At 40.1% G+C, this 16997-nt stretch overlaps 1 protein-coding gene across 5 annotated transcripts in view; it reads left to right on the plus strand.

The window, feature by feature from the left end:
• LOC117574334 (putative uncharacterized protein DDB_G0291812) overlaps positions 1-16997 on the plus strand; it is a 43366-nt gene that overhangs the window by 12566 nt on the left and 13803 nt on the right. Inside the window, exons 1-4 of one of the 5 annotated variants that reach the window (XM_034258150.2) lie at positions 9869-9989; positions 10057-10115; positions 12896-14004; positions 16401-16777. In XM_034258150.2, coding sequence (XP_034114041.2) covers positions 12939-14004; positions 16401-16777 — 1443 coding nt within the window. In that variant the 5' untranslated portion in view covers positions 9869-9989; positions 10057-10115; positions 12896-12938. Of the gene's footprint in view, positions 1-5291; positions 5380-9868; positions 9990-10041; positions 10116-12895; positions 14005-16400; positions 16778-16997 lie in introns of those variants that run through there. The other 4 variants (XM_034258153.2, XM_034258152.2, XM_052008178.1 and 1 more) reach the window with 4 other exon arrangements.

Genomic DNA, 16997 nt, shown 5'->3' on the forward strand with positions numbered 1-16997 from the left:
AATTGCACTTTTAATTCTATTAAAAGTAATAATTAAAAAGCAATTACTTAAATGATAATTTCAAAGTATACAATAACAAGAACAAAGAATGGTTTTAAATGTTATGCATTTGTTTAATCAATTAGAGCTTTCACTTAAAACTTAACGAAACCAAGACTATTTAAAGCAAACTGCAATATAAACTTAGGTTGATGGAGCAATTTATTGTGGAACTATATGAATTTTATTAATAATTTCATTCCGAAGCAGGAATCAATAAGTAGTTCCTTACATAGTTACAATAAATACTAATTCAAGCAGTCTACGTGATGATTATTATTTATGTATTATATTGAATCTAGTATTAAATGCTAAATTTAATTTTGCGGTAAAGAGTGTGGCTACTGGGTAATTATTTGTTTTAATATCTTCATAAGAATTTGATTATATAAATAATATCTTAAACTACATATAATTAAAAAATTTTGTAAAGTAATTCATGGTTTTAAAGGCTCACTTAGAGCCTTGACGCCTTTCAGTATTTGTCCTTCATTGAGTTTTAAGGGATTTGCCAGTTTTCCGCTCTCATATTGTGCATCATTCATATCGAAGGGGAAAAAAATGTAATATCTACATGCTTCTGTCAAATGAAGCAAATATGCATTCAGTTATTGCAGTAAACAAAAGGTCTGCGATTGAAATTGTGAAATTGTATTTCTGTGAAAGCTGCAAATGGCAAAAATGTTTCATATTTGACGTTCTACAAATACGCATCGATTCTCCATTTTTTTTGCCGATAAAAAACATCAACAAAAAAACTATGTGGAAAAAAATGAAAACACTTTTTGCCCGCCGTCAACAACATGTGAATGCACTAATATATTTACAGTTCATTGGAAATGAATTGTTTAATTAAACTGCCATTTTTCGTTGAGAAACGTTATTAAACGTCGCCCCCTTCCCTTCCCTAACGCTCTCGTTAGTTTCCGCTGGCAAACAGGAAGTTGTTCGCACAGAAAGTGTTGCATAATTTTGTGCGCGTTGCTTTTAGAAGTGCAGTTTAAGCCGCATTTGATTGGTTTTAGGGTTTGTCATGTAAGCCCGATGTTTTGACCCACATACAAAACTAATTTGTCACAGTTTGGCTCTGGCAAAAAGTTTGCACTTAATATTAAAACAATTTGTCTAATTAAGCAAAAGCGTACAAGTTTCTAATTAAAATACACACACAAAAAATGAAGGGCGGATAGAGTGGAAGACAGACAGACAGACAGACAGGCAATGACAAGCTTCCTATGACGCCCCTTGATTGCCACGCCCTCGCTCAAGCTGTTCTCCCTTTTAAATGACGCAAAGGCGCCGCACAGCACGACACACACACACACACACACTGGCAAACACACACATAACATATGGGTGGAAATTTTATGTGCGCTTAATTGCCAGCAAATGAGCGTAGCTTTTTGTGTGTGCGAAAGCAAACACATCTAAATGACTAACTGTAAATAAATGAAAGCGCCAACACACACACACACACATTCGCACATACATATCCTTGCCTTGATGTGCACTTAATTAATTGCATTTGGTTTTGGTCAGGGTAATTAAAAATTCGCCAGCACAGCGAGTCCAATTTTAATTTCATTGCGAATATAAATTGCGAGGCAAATGAAAAAATATAAAACGTAAAGAAATTGCTGTTATAATGCCAAGGAAATGCTGCTGTCGATGCTGGGCGTGGCATCGTGTTGGATTATCATTATTGTTATAGTGAAGCTCATTAAACTAATTATGTCGTACTCAAACTTCAAAGACTCGGAAAAATGAGATGCAACGAGAGCAAACGAGGGAAAGTCTGAGGTCTTGAGTATGGAGTAGAGTAGAGAGCATCATCCACAAACGACGAACGTTTAATTAATCCTTTTCAGGCAGAGACGCAAAAGCACACTCACACACACATACACATAGAGTTATATACATAGATATTGCGACTACTGCGCACATCGAGTAAACAGTTATAAATGCCTTGCGAAGGCAAAGCCAAAGCCAGAGCAAAAGCAAAGGCAGACAGACGACTTCATTGTCGTCGTCCTTGGTGGCGCACAAATTAAATGCTACATTCAATGCCATTTTGAAATCATTTCGAGTGCCGAGACCCCAAAACCGAGCAGAGGGTGAAAAGGGTAGGTGAAAGGGTGGCTGACTGGCTGGCGACTTGTCAGGATGCAGCTAGAAAGTTGCCAACTCGAATTGCCCGACTTCTGCCGCAATTGAATTTCGTTAGACCGCCCTAACCCATTACCAAATAAATACAAAAAACAGAAAATGTGAAGAGAAAACGAAAATCAACTACAGCTGCCAAGGTTTGCCAGCACCGAGAAATACCCTGTAAAGCGGAAATGGAGAGATGCGCAGCAAAAAAGTGTAAATATCAAATTAAAATATGTACTCAAGAGGTATTTGCTGCGGGCAATTTGAATTTTACTTTTATTACACACTCGCAAAAAAGAAAAGTGAGTGAGTTGAAATTGCACATTAACTTATTCGACTCGTCGACTTGTCGCATTTTTACACTCGGCTGGCTAAACATAAAAATGTTGCTTGCAATCTGACCCATTTCCCAAAGAATTTTAAGCTATGCCATGATCTTTTTTTGGGCTAGCATTTTAAGTAGAGTCGACTATGTTTCGGGCCATTTTATTCATGTTGTTCATGGCAACCATCTGCAAATTTGAATAAAACGAGCGAGAAGTGGAGGAGAGAGAGAAAGGACATGCCTCCCTCTTACAGTCTCTGGCAGGACGTTAGCAGTCTCATCATCATCACTAATTGAGATACTTTCTGCACAAGTTGCCGTTGCCGTTGTTGTTGTTGTCGTTGCAGCAGCATCCTTCAGTCTGTTTGCCACTCGCTTTAACATTTTTAAATTGCGCCGTCAACTTCACTTGACTGAAGTTCCATCTCCTCTTTTTTTTTTGTGTTTGTATCATTTCATTATGTAACAACCTTTCGCATATAAGTAAAATTAGTCAACGTAACAATTAATCCGCCGTCGTCTTGGCAACACTTGTATAACAATATCTTCCTTCCAGCACGGCGCGAAATGGGCCGATGAGCGATGAACGGTAATTAAATATCCACCTCAGTCCAAAAAGCAACTTTCGAGTGCTGCGCTTAGCAATTAGGGTGCAAGGCTAGCTATCCAATAAAAACGAGCTCAGTCCTTTGCCCAAAAAATCTCCCCAACTTCGACATCTTCAGTCTCCCATCTCACTTACTGTCGTTGCCTACGCTACGAAGTTCTATTTTTTCAAGCTGGGGGGAGTTTCAAGTTCGAAGCGAACGAAAGCTGGACGTGCGCTTCATTTGGCATAGCTTCGCTTAGTTCCACTTAAATGCTTAATTATAATTAAGTTTCGTGTACAACGCAAGTACATGAAACTGTCGCTTTACTTGTCTCCTGCAGCATCGCACATTGAAATTAAATACAAATAATCTTTTGACTCGCTTACCCTTCCGCTTCCTATCCGCTTGCCTCTTCCCTCTTCCCTAACAAAAAGGGTTTTGTGGCGCCTCGTTGTTGCTCGTTTGGCGTTTGTTTTAATTACGTCTTAATGTCGACGCATAAGCACAGTCCACAGTCAGATCCCGCTGGGGGAATGAGCTTAAGTTTGGGGCGGTTCAATGCTCCAGACTCCGGAGTTTGTGCGTATCAATTCAGCGTTAATTGCTCGCCAGCCAGCTCAGCTGCTCTCCAAATTGTGCCAAAGTCTGTGCAGTTAATGTGAAAGTTAAGTGCCAAGACACAAAAAGGGCAAAAGCGGATAAACTGGCGAGCGAAGGCGCGAAAGCCATTTTGGCAACGTTTTTATTGATTTTTGCACGTAACATCGCCAGCGGCAATTCAGCAAACAGAATAACGCAGGATGAGCGATGATAATGAGGACAGTGGTTGCAATAAATATTATACAAATATTTAAATTGCTAAATTTAGAAATTCAGTTTCTTAGCAGATACAAAGTGTGTAAGACAATGTAAATGCATGTCGAATGCAAAATGTTTTGTATTAATTAAATACTTTGTTGCGGCACTCTGTCACCACTGTGCAGCATGGCGTCGCTGGCACATTGTGTTTAATTATGAGCGCTTGCCAGACAATGACGAAGACGACAATCGCCTCTGTTGCTGATGCTGTGACGCTGACTCTGACTCTGAATCTGTAACTGACTAACGGAAGCCGTGCACAAGAACCAGCCGAAAACGAAAAGGAGCATGTGGCAAGAGGCAAACGACAAGAGGCAAGTGGCAAGTGGCAAGGAGCGCTGGCAAGTGCCACTCACTGGCTGGCTATGTATCATTATTATGATGCCTGCAAGTGTTTATTTTTGACTGCCAGCAGCAGTTTTCTTTATTCTTTTTTTCACTGCTTCACTTTTTTTGTTTTGTTGCTCTCTTCTTTTCTGCTCACTTCTTCTTCTCTTCGTTTCGTTAATGTGGCCGTTAATGTTGTCAGAGACGCTCTCATTACAGTTGTCGGCTGAGACAGAGACAGCGACATAAACTGTGACTGCGACTGCGACAGAGGTAGAGGCTGAGGCTGAGGCTGAGCGATGGGAGCAACGTTGGCATTAATTAAGCATGTTTGACTGTGAATGTCAACAGCAGCAAATGCTCGCGCGTGTGTGTGAGTGTGTTCGTTGACAGGCTGGCAAGTTGGGCCACACTTGCCGGAGGGTAGTCGAGGGGGGAGGCGGGCGAATGGGCGTGAATGGTTGACAGGCGCTCAGTTTACTTCTCGGGCACACGGCGAGCCACGTAATTAAGTGACGCAAGTCAATTTATTTTGCAATTAATCATTAATTTATGCGTACGGAAGTATAATTGACTCATATTTCAGCCCAGATGCCGACAGAGAGAGAGAGAGAGAGAGACAACTGTTACCCCAACGATAACGATAACGACAAACGAGCAAAATGTTATCGTATTTCAATTGTAATTTGCAAATGGCGACGTCTTATTTGAGAGAGACCCGTATTAGGTTAGATTCTTTTGATAATGCGCAACACTTGCCGAATAAAACGCATTTCCAATACTTTGCTGTTGTGTAATATTATTGTAATAATATAACACAAAGTCACTATATTTGCATTAGCAGCTGATCAAATTAAAATTCATTTGATAATCACAGCTCAAGCGACGCAGTTCACATTGCAATTAAATGCATTCTAAATGCTCCACTTGAAAGCAGCTTATTAAAAGTGCAGAAATATTTAAGTATAACAAAAATTCCAGTGCATAAATTGTTATACATGTCATTTAAAATGTATAAAAACAAGTATTTAAATACTTTCGAGTTGAATGCTCGTCAATAAAATAGTGATAGTGTATCTACCCCATTGCGTAAGTGTATGCAGAATGCAGTTTTAAAATAAATATGCTTTTAAATACTCGCACTTTATAGTTGCGCATATTTTATGGACTTTTTGAATAATTTATAATGCCAGCAAGCGATTGATTGATGGCAGCAGGCAGCAAGCATCACAAAAGCCATTACACTCACTCATAACTGATGGCATCTGTGCATAATGAATGCATTCATTCCAGCCTGTATTCATTTCGCAATTAAGCACAGTCATGACTGTACTCAGAGATTTGGCCTCAACCTGTTTTTTTGTGGCTTTTGTTTTTTTTGTGTTTTATCAGTAGTTCTTACACAACTTGTGCGCTATTAAATAACAATTAACTTGTGGCTCGAGAGGTCACAGGTTACAGCAAAGTCTTGGTCAAGGACTTGTCAAGTGTCTATAAATAAAATGGAATATCTATTACTTTCCAGTGACGAATATTGTGACATTCAAAATGTGCCACAAATAGCTGACAAAGCAAAAAGTTATTCATAGCAAAATGACTGAAAATAAATCCAATTTCATTTAATATTATTTGCAATTGACAAAAACTTATCTGCACTTTATTAGTCTGCATAAAAATGTTGATATCACAAACGACTACAAGTTAATTTTATTCTATTTTTTTTTTTGGGGCATGTCACAGATATAACGCTTTTATATGTTTTGTAGCTATTTTTGGGGGCAACATTATTGCCTACAAACTGGATAGATTAAATGGAATGGAAGTGAGTGTTTCTGTGTGTGTGTGTGTGTGTGTGTACTAAGGGTCGATCAACGAAGCAGCGGACGCAACGTCCCCGCAGTGAATCAAATCACATCAAATTATGCTGATGACATAGGAATTTTTGGGACCATTTGTGTTGGTTGCTCGCTGGTGGCCACTTTCATTACTGTTGCCGCCGCACTCATTTAAAATATCATCAATCATAGCCAGTTAGTTAATTGCGGCCAATTGTGTGTGCCTCTGTCTGTGTGTGTGTGTGTGTATTTGAGTGTGCGGCATAAAGGCGAGCCAAACTAATGGCCAAAGCGAAAAAAAAGAGTCGAAAGAAAAACGAAAACGTTTAAAAACTGCCAGCGCAGGCAAATTAAAAATAAAGCTTAAGCACGCCAACTTTGCCCCAAAAGAGCAGAAGTGCTGAGGAGCTTGGGGAAGGAGGGGAGCGGGGAGAGGGGAGAGTTACAGGCCAACTGACCCAAAGTGGCCGACTGCAAAGTTCAAGTGAAATAAGCCATGACAAGGCAAAGGCAGCCGGAGAGGCAAGGCGCCACCCTCGGCAATTTGAGAGGGCTTTAAATAAAAGTTGGCCCCGAAAATAGGAGAGGAAAAAACTTTTGACTTGTCTTTGAAAAGCCACTTCAATGCAAAGAGTAAAGAAATCAAATCAAAAATAAAGTAAAATGCGCTGGGCCAACAAATCTATGAAAAATTATGACAGGAAACATTCGCAACGGAAACGAGACGAACGCTGCTTCCGCCCCAAAAGAAGAGAACTTTGGAGGCAACAACAATGCTCGCATAATTAGCTGACATTTTCAAACCGAAAAATTCACAGAGTACGAATAATTTCTCTGTTAATGAGCAAGCAAATTGATGGAGTTCAGCAGCTCGACATCTTCGAACTGTGCGTTGACAGCAACGCATCACTGGGCTTCAACCTTTTTCTGACAATCCTTCAATCCATCCCCTTAGCAGAGAAGAAGAAGAAGAAGAGAGGGACAACAACAAACTACGTCTGAAATAACTTGAGAATTGCGCAGCATTTATAATCTGTCTTTGATTTATATAACGATTTCCGTTTAAAGATTCGACGAGCAGCACAAAAATGTTGCTGCAAACGCAGTTGACGTTTGTCCGAATGTTCGAAAAATCCACCCTGCATCCTTCAGTTCGACAGCTTTATGTGCTGACTTGACAATAATAGCACACACACACTCTCGCCTAGTGAAAGAGTGAGATAGAGCATGGCAGGACGTGCTGCTGGCACTTGCTCCTTGCTGAGTTTGGTTGCCTGGTCGTGGCAGCACAATGACATGAATTCAATATAATAAATAAAATATAATGCTGTCAATAAAAATAAGTAAATACTTACGAACGTGAACCAACAGCGAGGGTCGCTTTGAAAGTTCAGAACAAACTAAATAAAAGAATAACTGTATACATGTCATAAATAAAGTAATCTTAAGAAATAAAAAAGATACTAAAATAAGAAAATATATATAGGAAAATTTAAATAAAGTTGATTAAAATAAAAGAAAATATATTTAATTTTCTTAAAATAAATAAAATACTAATAATATATAAAATAAAATTGATTAAAATAGAAGAAAATACAATATAGTTAAATAAAATACAAAATAAAGACAAAAAATAAATAACATTTAAGGGAAAAAGAATAAATAAAATTCAATAAATTAAAATTAAATTCAATGAAATGTAAAAATAAATGCAAAACAAAATACAATTTAAGGAAAAAATAAAATAAAATAATATATAATAAATGATATAAAAAAAATGAACTGAAATGAAATGGAGTGAAATTAAATGAAATGGAACGAAATGAAACAAAATAAATAAATAAAAGACACAAAAAAATATACATAAAATAAATCATTAAAAATATATCGAAAAGTTTTTAAATAAAATACCGCTAAGGCAAACCTCGCTGGCATCTCTGCCGTAGCCAAAGCATAAATAGTCAATGCTTTAAGCATCGTTGGGGGAATTCCAGCTAAAATCTTAAATGCTTCACTCAAAATAGCTTCATAATGTCTGTGTGCGTTTCAGATTTGGCCAAACACGCAACACACACACACACATAGACACAGAGCACAGTACAGCACAACAACAACAACAACTCGTTGTCTGTGTCTGTACAGAATTATATAAAAGTGATGTGGATAAAGGAAAACAAAACAAAGTAACTGAAAAGTATTGCGCTTAGCAGCTGACAGCTAAAGGTGTGTGCAAAATGAGAGAGTGTGTGTGTGTGTGTGCGTGTGTCTGATATCAGCACGACTGCGCAGGATGTGTTATCCTTGGATATATAGTAATGTGTGTGCTCCTTAAAGCGTTGTGGAAATGATGTGGAAACCTGTCCGAATTGTGTCTGCTGTGCCCCTCATTGAAATGCTGTCATATACATGGAGCATTTGCTCTATTCCGAGTGTGGAGGATTGCTAGAATGGACGTAAGCACAATTCGAGCTTGGCTTAAGATTGCCATTCAAAGTGTGTGGTGTATAAATATTTGACTGTAGAGTGGCTTAAGTTTTAGTCGGGCTAAGTTTGGCCAGAGTTCATTACAAATATGTGCTAACATTGAATTTAATGCTACAAATAAAGTTGAATTTAACTGCTTATTTGTAGCAAAGAGAATAAAAAGAAAACATATCACAACCACTACAAATTTAGTTACTAAGTTTCTTTCACTTTATTTATTTTAAATACCCATAACAACTAAACTCGAGTTATTTGTAATTACAGTTAGAAGATTAATTATACAAATTCAAGTTGTTATTGTTTCATCTACAATTAGCCTTAGTGATAGTCTCCTTACGCTTGGTCGAATTTCAATAAAAACATCTGCAAGCATTCAATTTAATGGTGCAACTAAAGAATTTTAACTAGTAAAGTTACTAATAAGAAATAAAATTGTTAATCCTACAAATGGTTTAAGTCATTTTGTTCAACATTCTTTATTTCATGTACCCATAAAAACTTAAGTTGAGTTAAGTACTATTGTGGTTGGGAGATTATTTAAATTGAATTCGTTTTTACTGCCTCAAAAACTAGCTTAAGTGATAGTCTGGCTAAGCTTGTTAAGAATTCATTAGAAGTATGTACTATCATAAAAGTTAAAAGTTCTTATAATTAAGCACAATTTAAATATATTTTAGTAGCAAAGCGAATAATAAGAAATAATGCTGTTATTCTTAACTTACCGATAATTAAACTTCAACATTTTCTCTCAAAATTATTCATTTTAATCAGACAATAAAACTACACTTGAATAAAGTAGAATTGTAGTTAGCAGATTATTGAAATTAAAGTTGTATTTACAGCAGCTAAAACTTTAGCTTAAATAACGAAAGCTCTTGTCTCTCAAAGAAGCGTACTCATTTTCATCGCTTATGATTTATTTATGCATTCATGAGCGAACTCACGTTACGTATACGACCCGAGTTGCAGCAGACGCAATTTTCTAGTGCTCAGCTGCTGTTTGCTGGAGAATAAAAACCGAAGTTGGCATTACTTGGCACAAACAACAGCTCACGCAGTTGGACTTGCGATAAAGTCGAAAGTAAAATCGAAAAAAAGAGAAGTAGAAAAATAGAAGTAGAAGTCTCGTAAGTAGGAGAAAACAATAATAGAATAAAAGTGGAAATGCAAGAGAGTGTTGTTTGTCTCAGAGTGTGCTTTGATCGAGTTGTCAGTTGCTCGGTGCTCGGTTTTCAACTTTGACTTTCAACTAATTTAATTTTCAGTCAATGCCAGTGTCTCGGTCACAAAAGTTAACCCAATTTGCACAGCAAAGACGAAAGCAAAGAAAAAAGCAAAAAAGGAATAGAAACAGTTTCAGTAAACATTCAATTGTTCCATGTGAGTACCGAGTGTTAATAAAAAAGTAATTTGGTGTAGAAAATTAAAGCAATTAAAAACAAACTAGGCAACAATGTGGCCAAGACATGCGACGATGCAAGACACAAAACTCTGCGCATGACACAGGTAAATTCATTAAAGTTGCCAGCCACATACACCACACACACACACTTGCACACACACACACATTGGCACTCACATGCGCGGCAGAAGACTGTCGATTGCAGCGATGGATGTCCTGTGGCACAGGTTGTGGCAGCTTCTGTGTGTGGCACATCAATTTAATTAGCGAGCACATAACTCTATAAAATATTCAAGCAATTTCAAGCGAAATATGCGCAGCTCTTGAGCTCTCTGAGCTGTGTGAGCTGGACAGCCAATTTCCCCCGGAGACACTAGCAGCAACAGCAGCGGCAGCGGCTACAACATCTGCCCCAAGGGACGCAGACGTGGCTGTGGCAACTGAGTTGTTGCCGTGTGCAAAAATTGCTTGGCTGCAATGCTAGAGAGTCTTCATTAACGCCTCATCATAATCAATTAGCGTGCAGCGACAAAATTCTTAAAATTCCAAGCGTCCCTTATCGATATAGAATAATATTTCGAAAAGGTCGCCAGACAACAAAAAGCAAATATGAATGACAAATTACACACTTTAGCTGTCAGATTGACAACAATACACAAAGAGAGAAAGAAAGTAGAGAAAGAGTGAGAGGAAGAGAGAGTACATAAATGTCAGGCTGCGAGCACAAAAAGCATAGTCGAGCCACATTAAATTATGCTGACAAGGCGAATTGGCCAAAAAGCAGCAGCAACAGCAGCAGAGAAGCAGCTAGTCAGCCATGTTTAACGTCAAGCTAACACACACGGCTAAAAAGGCAGAACTATGAGGAGCAGAGGAATGAAAGACAACCACGATGAGGACGAGGACGATGCCTGATTCTGCTGCTGCTGAAGCTGATGATGATGATGATGACGATGACGATGACGAGCTGGGCCGCAAGGCAAATTATGTACAGACAGCGAGCTGAAGCTGGAGTTGGAGCTGGAGGTTCGACAGTAGCTTGTTAAAATACCAGCCAAAAGGAAGCAGCCAGGAGACAGGAGTCGCCAACTCCTACTATGGAATGCGTGTGCAATAAAATGACAAGGAAGCGACAACGAAACGAAACGTAACGTAACGAAATGAAATAAAATGAAGTGAAAATTGTGGACAACACACACACACAGACCGAAAAGAAGAAGCCTTAAGGATAATAATGCGAGGCGAAAAGAGTTTTCCATACACAAACACAACATTCGCATATGCAAGTGTAGCCAAGTGTGTGTGACAGGCCAGCAAAACTTAAATGCCATTAGTAGCTGCCGTTTTGAACCTAGGCAAAGGAAGGAGGACGGAGGAGGAAGGGGACAAGGCAGAAGGCAAAAGCGTGCCAGGTAAACTGGCACACACACACACACTAAGCCACTGTACGTGCCTCAGTTGTGTGCAAGCTCGCTCTCACTCGCTCTTCTTCGCTCTCCCTCTCTCTCTCGCACGCTCTCGTAGCCAACGATGTCGTCGTCGTGGGGCAGGCAATTGAAATAACTTCTTCCGCTTGCCTGCCTCGCTTCCGCTGCTTGAATATGTCCACCCCAAAAACTCACACACACCTACCCAGCACACACACACACATATATAGTCAGCCAACCACCCACATAACCTTTTGAGCAGCTCAACAGACTTGAATTACCGCTTGCTTTTTTGCCATTTATTTTGTTTGAGCAGTAAGTGATTTTGCACGAGCTTCGCAACATGTTGACCAGCAACATGTTGCCAAATGTTGAGAGCGCAATGCGCGAGAGAGGTTTCAATGGGAGTGAGAGACGTGGTGTGTGTGTGTGTGTGTGTTTGGGTGACTGGCAGGGTAAAGTTAGTCCTTTTATACTATGTCATCCCCATTATTGCTGCTGCTGATGTTGTTATTGCTGTTGTTGTTGTTGTTGTTGGCAATAAAACACATTTAAGCACGCATTACGTTATACGTTATTGAGCGCACGCTGCTTGAAACTGACATTTGGACAGCCACTGTGTGTGTGTGTCGATGTGTGTGTGTGGGTATAAGTTTGCACTTTGTATTAATTTAAATTGCTTTTGGGATTGTCAACCGTGAAATATGACACATAACGATGGCATTTAAATGCCATGCTAAGTTCGGGCAACAAATTAACTACAGATTTGCCATTGCTCTGATTGCATTGTAGTAATCATTATTCAGATACTATATATGTATGTGTGTATAACTAGCATTTCAGTTTCATACTTTTAACTCGCTTCTCATTCTCGGCTGGTTTGTGGCTTTTTGCCTTTGGTGAAATTAAGTTAAATTGTGTCACACTCAAATGTTGTGCCATAAATTCATGCCAACACTTCAGCCAGCAGTCGCACAAATATATACATAGACACACTTACAGACATACATACATATACACAAGGCTATATGCAAAGCGAAACCTCTTGCCCTAACGTATGTGCGGCTGTCTGAATCCTTTTCGAGGCTACGTCTGTTGCTGAGCTCTCTCCAGCATTTTGTTATGCAAATCAGAACGCAGTGCGCCAGGAAATGGCAAATGGTCGACAGACGGACGGACGGACAGACGGACAGACGACGGACAGACGGATGGGGCAGGCGTGTTTTGGCTAAATAAGTTGGAAGTTGAACTACATTCCAGGCCGTAGCAGCAACTGTTTGGGTTATTTTCTGCTGTATTTTATTGCACTGGGAGCTAAAAAGTTGAAGGTTAGCCCCAACCACTCAACAAAAAAAGAAAACCATTAACAACAATCTGACGACAAATGCTGCGCACAGCTGTTGGACTAATTTTTGGTCTGCTCTAATGTTCGTTTTCTGTTTTCATGTTTATTGCAGCCACCACGCCCACTTAACAGGCCAATTAAAGTGCGCCCCCTAAATGATGCCCGAAACTGAACGCGACTCGTTGGTGGCAGCAGAAATGATCAGTGGTGTCTTGCCCCACGCTTATGGCAGCATCGTCAAGGATAAGCAGCAGCAACATCAACAGCAACAACATCAGCATCAACAGCAGTTGCAGCAACATCAGCTACAGCTGCTGCAGCAACAGCAGGAGCATCATCAGCAACTGCAATCATTGGAGCCAATTCTCGCCACATCGCCATACAATATGGCTATCAATTCGTATGTCTACAGCAGCTCACTGAGCATACCTCCCACATCAGCGGCGACCATGGTCAGTCCCAGCAGCAAGGAGAAGATGGTCAATTTGTTGCGCGTGCGCGACAACAACAACAGCAGCAACAGCAACAACAGCAATGGCAGCAACAGCAGCGTTAGTCCCAGTCCCATCTCCGCCAGCAATTCGCCAACAACGTTTCTGCAAAAGCAACTCGAGGCACCGCCCAGCAGTCGCCAAGCAGCGACAACAGCAGCAGCAACAGCAACACAACAGCAACAGCGACGCTCCATGACGCCCTTTGGCAACAGCAACAGCAGCAGCAGCCAAGCGGCTAGCTGGCATCCACATGTCTATGCACGTCCGCCCAATCGTCCCACGCCGCACTCCATAGCCGACATACTGGGCATGGACACGGCCGAGAAGTTGGCGTACTTTGGCGCTGTTGCTGCTGCCTCAGTTACCGCCAACAGTTCGGCGACATCACCAAAGAGCATACTGCGCAGCATTGAGCAACAGTATGCGCAGCAGCCACAGGAGCAGGAGCAGCGCACACATCGTAGCGCTTCGATGAGCGATGCCAGCGAAGAGGAGACGACCTTGAATGTGACAGCAACAGTTGCAGCAGCAGCAACCGTACCAACAGTACCAACAGCGGTACCAACTCCAACAGCAACACCAACAGCAACCCCATCAACTGCTGCACTCGATCAGCCATTGAATCTGTGTGTGGCCAAAAAGTCGCGCGACAGCAACGCCTCATCTCCGATGCCGGCAGCCAGGCAGAACCAAGTGCTGGCCAAGACGACAGCCAGCAACAAGAAGGGTAAGTGGAATTGCCAATAATAATTGCTAATTGCAACATTGCAACATTGTGTGATTAGATGTTTGTGTAATTTATGTGCAGAGCATCTGCTATTCGTTGCCGCATCCTTTTGCTTAATTTCTAATATTGGCGCCAGGCAAAATTTTGCAGCTTGACGCTTCACGAGCTTGCCAATTGAGCGCAGCGTGAAGCTCTCAACACGCTTCAACGAAGCGTGCGGCGACCAACGCGTCGTATGCGTGTTCTGCCAAACGCAAATGATGTTCGACTAAGAAAGCGAGCGAGAGTGCGTCTCCAAAATTGCATTTTGCGTGCCAAAATTATTAAAAGTGTTCGGTCATTAGCAATTCTATTTAATACACAGAACATTGATTAAGAGTTTATTTAACAATTATTTTAAAATAGAGATACTGCTGGGATTTCGTTCCGTTATGCTTAGGTTTTACAAATTTGTATCACAATGATTTTCTCGCGTCGATCACTCGATTTCTTATCGATTACCTTAATTCTTCCTTTCGATACTTTCTTATTTTAAGTGTTGTGTAATTCGTAATGATGACTTCATTTATGTGCAGAGTAGTGGTTATCGATAACTTAGTTCAAGTGTTGTATAAGGATTAACCAATAATAAAAGAAACAACTCTACAATTTCATTAGTTTTTGGCATGAGATTAACAAACTACATTTCTTCTGCAATTTAGTTTGCAAATCAATAACAAACAAATAGCTCGAAAATTTGCCATCAAGGGTAGACTGAGTGAATCAATCAACTAGAAGTATGAATAACATTTATTCATGCGAACATTAATTAACTGCTTATTGTTTTTGTCAATGCAATTTATTTATTGTTCTCCAATGGGTCATGGAAAGAGACGCAAGGAGGGGGGAAGCAAACAATAACAAATTCAATTAGCAATACAGCAATTGGCAAACGGCAAATGGCAAGCGGCAATAATAAGCAATAAAAATCAGTTTGAAATGAGCAAAGTTGAGAGCAATATATTGGAATTGGAATTGTGTGTATTGCTTAGTTATTATTACGATTGTTGTTGTTTTGTAGTAGTGTTTGTTGTGTAGCTGTTAATTGCTCAATGCTGTGCTCGGAACGTTTTTATTGTTATTAAAATCACGTAGTTGACTTGGCGTAAAAATATAAGCAAACAAGTGCAACAACAATAATCTTACAATGAATGTGTGTTTGTTTGTGTATTGAAATGAATGTCGTTTGAGACTCATTTAGTGATTTGCAACTGTCGTCTGTTAATTTTCGCTTAATTACCGCCATAAATGGCCGCGGGGGTGGTGGGCCAGTCGCCTGAATCAGTGGGGGGGGAGGACAGAGTGGCATTAAAATGTCGCCAACAAAGCGACAGGGCAATTGGCAATTGGCGAACAACAAAAAAACAAAACACAACAACACGAACACGAGAAAACAATACTAAACAAATAATCAAACATTGTGTGTTACGCTTGCATTGTTTTAAGCTTTTGCTCTTTTTTCATCTCTTCTTCTGTTTGTCGTTTGCCGTTTAGTTTTATTGATTTCGTGCCAATGGGGCGCCCTTTTCACTGAGTGATCCACTAGACTCGTTTATAGTAGTATGTAGTAGCTAGCTAGGCTAGGGGTTGGCTTTAAGTGCCCCAATGCCGGGGGCGCGACAACAACGACAACAACAACAGCAGCACGACAGCAACGGCGGCTGTCAGTCGGCCGCCTAATTAATCACAGTGTCATGCATATGTGCCCCGCCATATGAGGCCGTGCGGCCCACGCGGCGTATTAGCAATAACGACTGCGACGACGACGTTCGTTTACATTTAACTGTCAATTAGATTTCAATTATGCATTGGCAATTGAAGTTGTCCAGGCGACAACAACAACAACCACAACAACAACAACTACAACCAAGACATCGACATCGACTCATGCCAGACACGTTTTGTAATAGGTGTAGCTGAAACTTGATGTTGTTAACACTTGTTTTTCGACAGGCGTCTATGAAACGAATACTTTGTGTGTAGAAAAGCGAGTCATTCAAACAATATACCCTTGTAGTTAAACACAGGGTACAAATGTGCAAAACAAGTTAGCGAGTCAGTCATAAACTTATAGCGAATTCCATTTTACACATTGGCAACAAAAAGTTCGCTACAAGTTAAACTCAATTGCAGCTCAGCTGAGAGAGGTAACAATGCATAACCAAAGTGGGGCCGATTGGCCAGTCAATTGTTATGCCATTTGACGGATTAATTGCAACAAAAGCAGAGAGGCAGCAAATGCAAAAAGGTTGCATAAAATGACAGCGATTAAAGCTGAAAGCCAATTGAGGTTAAACAGCTGCAACAAAAAAAACACAATTTGAGTGTGGTTTTAATGCATTTCTTGTATTCCACAGAGAACTCGGGCAAACCGGCTGCGAAAAAGAAGAAACTAATGTCTGGCAACACATCCGCCGATCTGCCGCCGGATATAAGTCCCAATACCAGCAGCGATAGTCTAATGCGAGATCGTCTCTTGGCCAACAACAGTTCCCCGCATAGTTCAACTCAATTGAACAACAACAACAGCAGCAGCATTAACAACAGCAATCTGGAGACTACTGAGGATGACTCTGATTCGGGTTCAACGGATGCCAGACGGAAGAAGAAAGCACGAACCACATTCACGGGTCGCCAGATCTTTGAGCTGGAGAAACAATTCGAGATCAAAAAGTATCTTAGCTCAAGCGAACGTACCGAATTGGCCAAGCTGCTCAACGTGACCGAAACACAGGTAAATTTATTGAATTTCCTATTTCTATATTTGTTATAAAAAAAATGCAATTATTTGCACAACATATTTAATTGGCCTAATTAGCGCGCATTTCCACACATTTCATTTGATTTTAATTGAATTGCATTTCGTGAAATTCTATAATCCACACAATATCTAAACTAAATATTTGAATTCATATTTAATTGAGACGTCGACAAAACAATGAATAATGCGTGAC

Source organism: Drosophila albomicans, chromosome 2R, assembly GCF_009650485.2.
Source record: "Drosophila albomicans strain 15112-1751.03 chromosome 2R, ASM965048v2, whole genome shotgun sequence".
Lineage (NCBI taxonomy): Eukaryota > Metazoa > Arthropoda > Insecta > Diptera > Drosophilidae > Drosophila > Drosophila albomicans.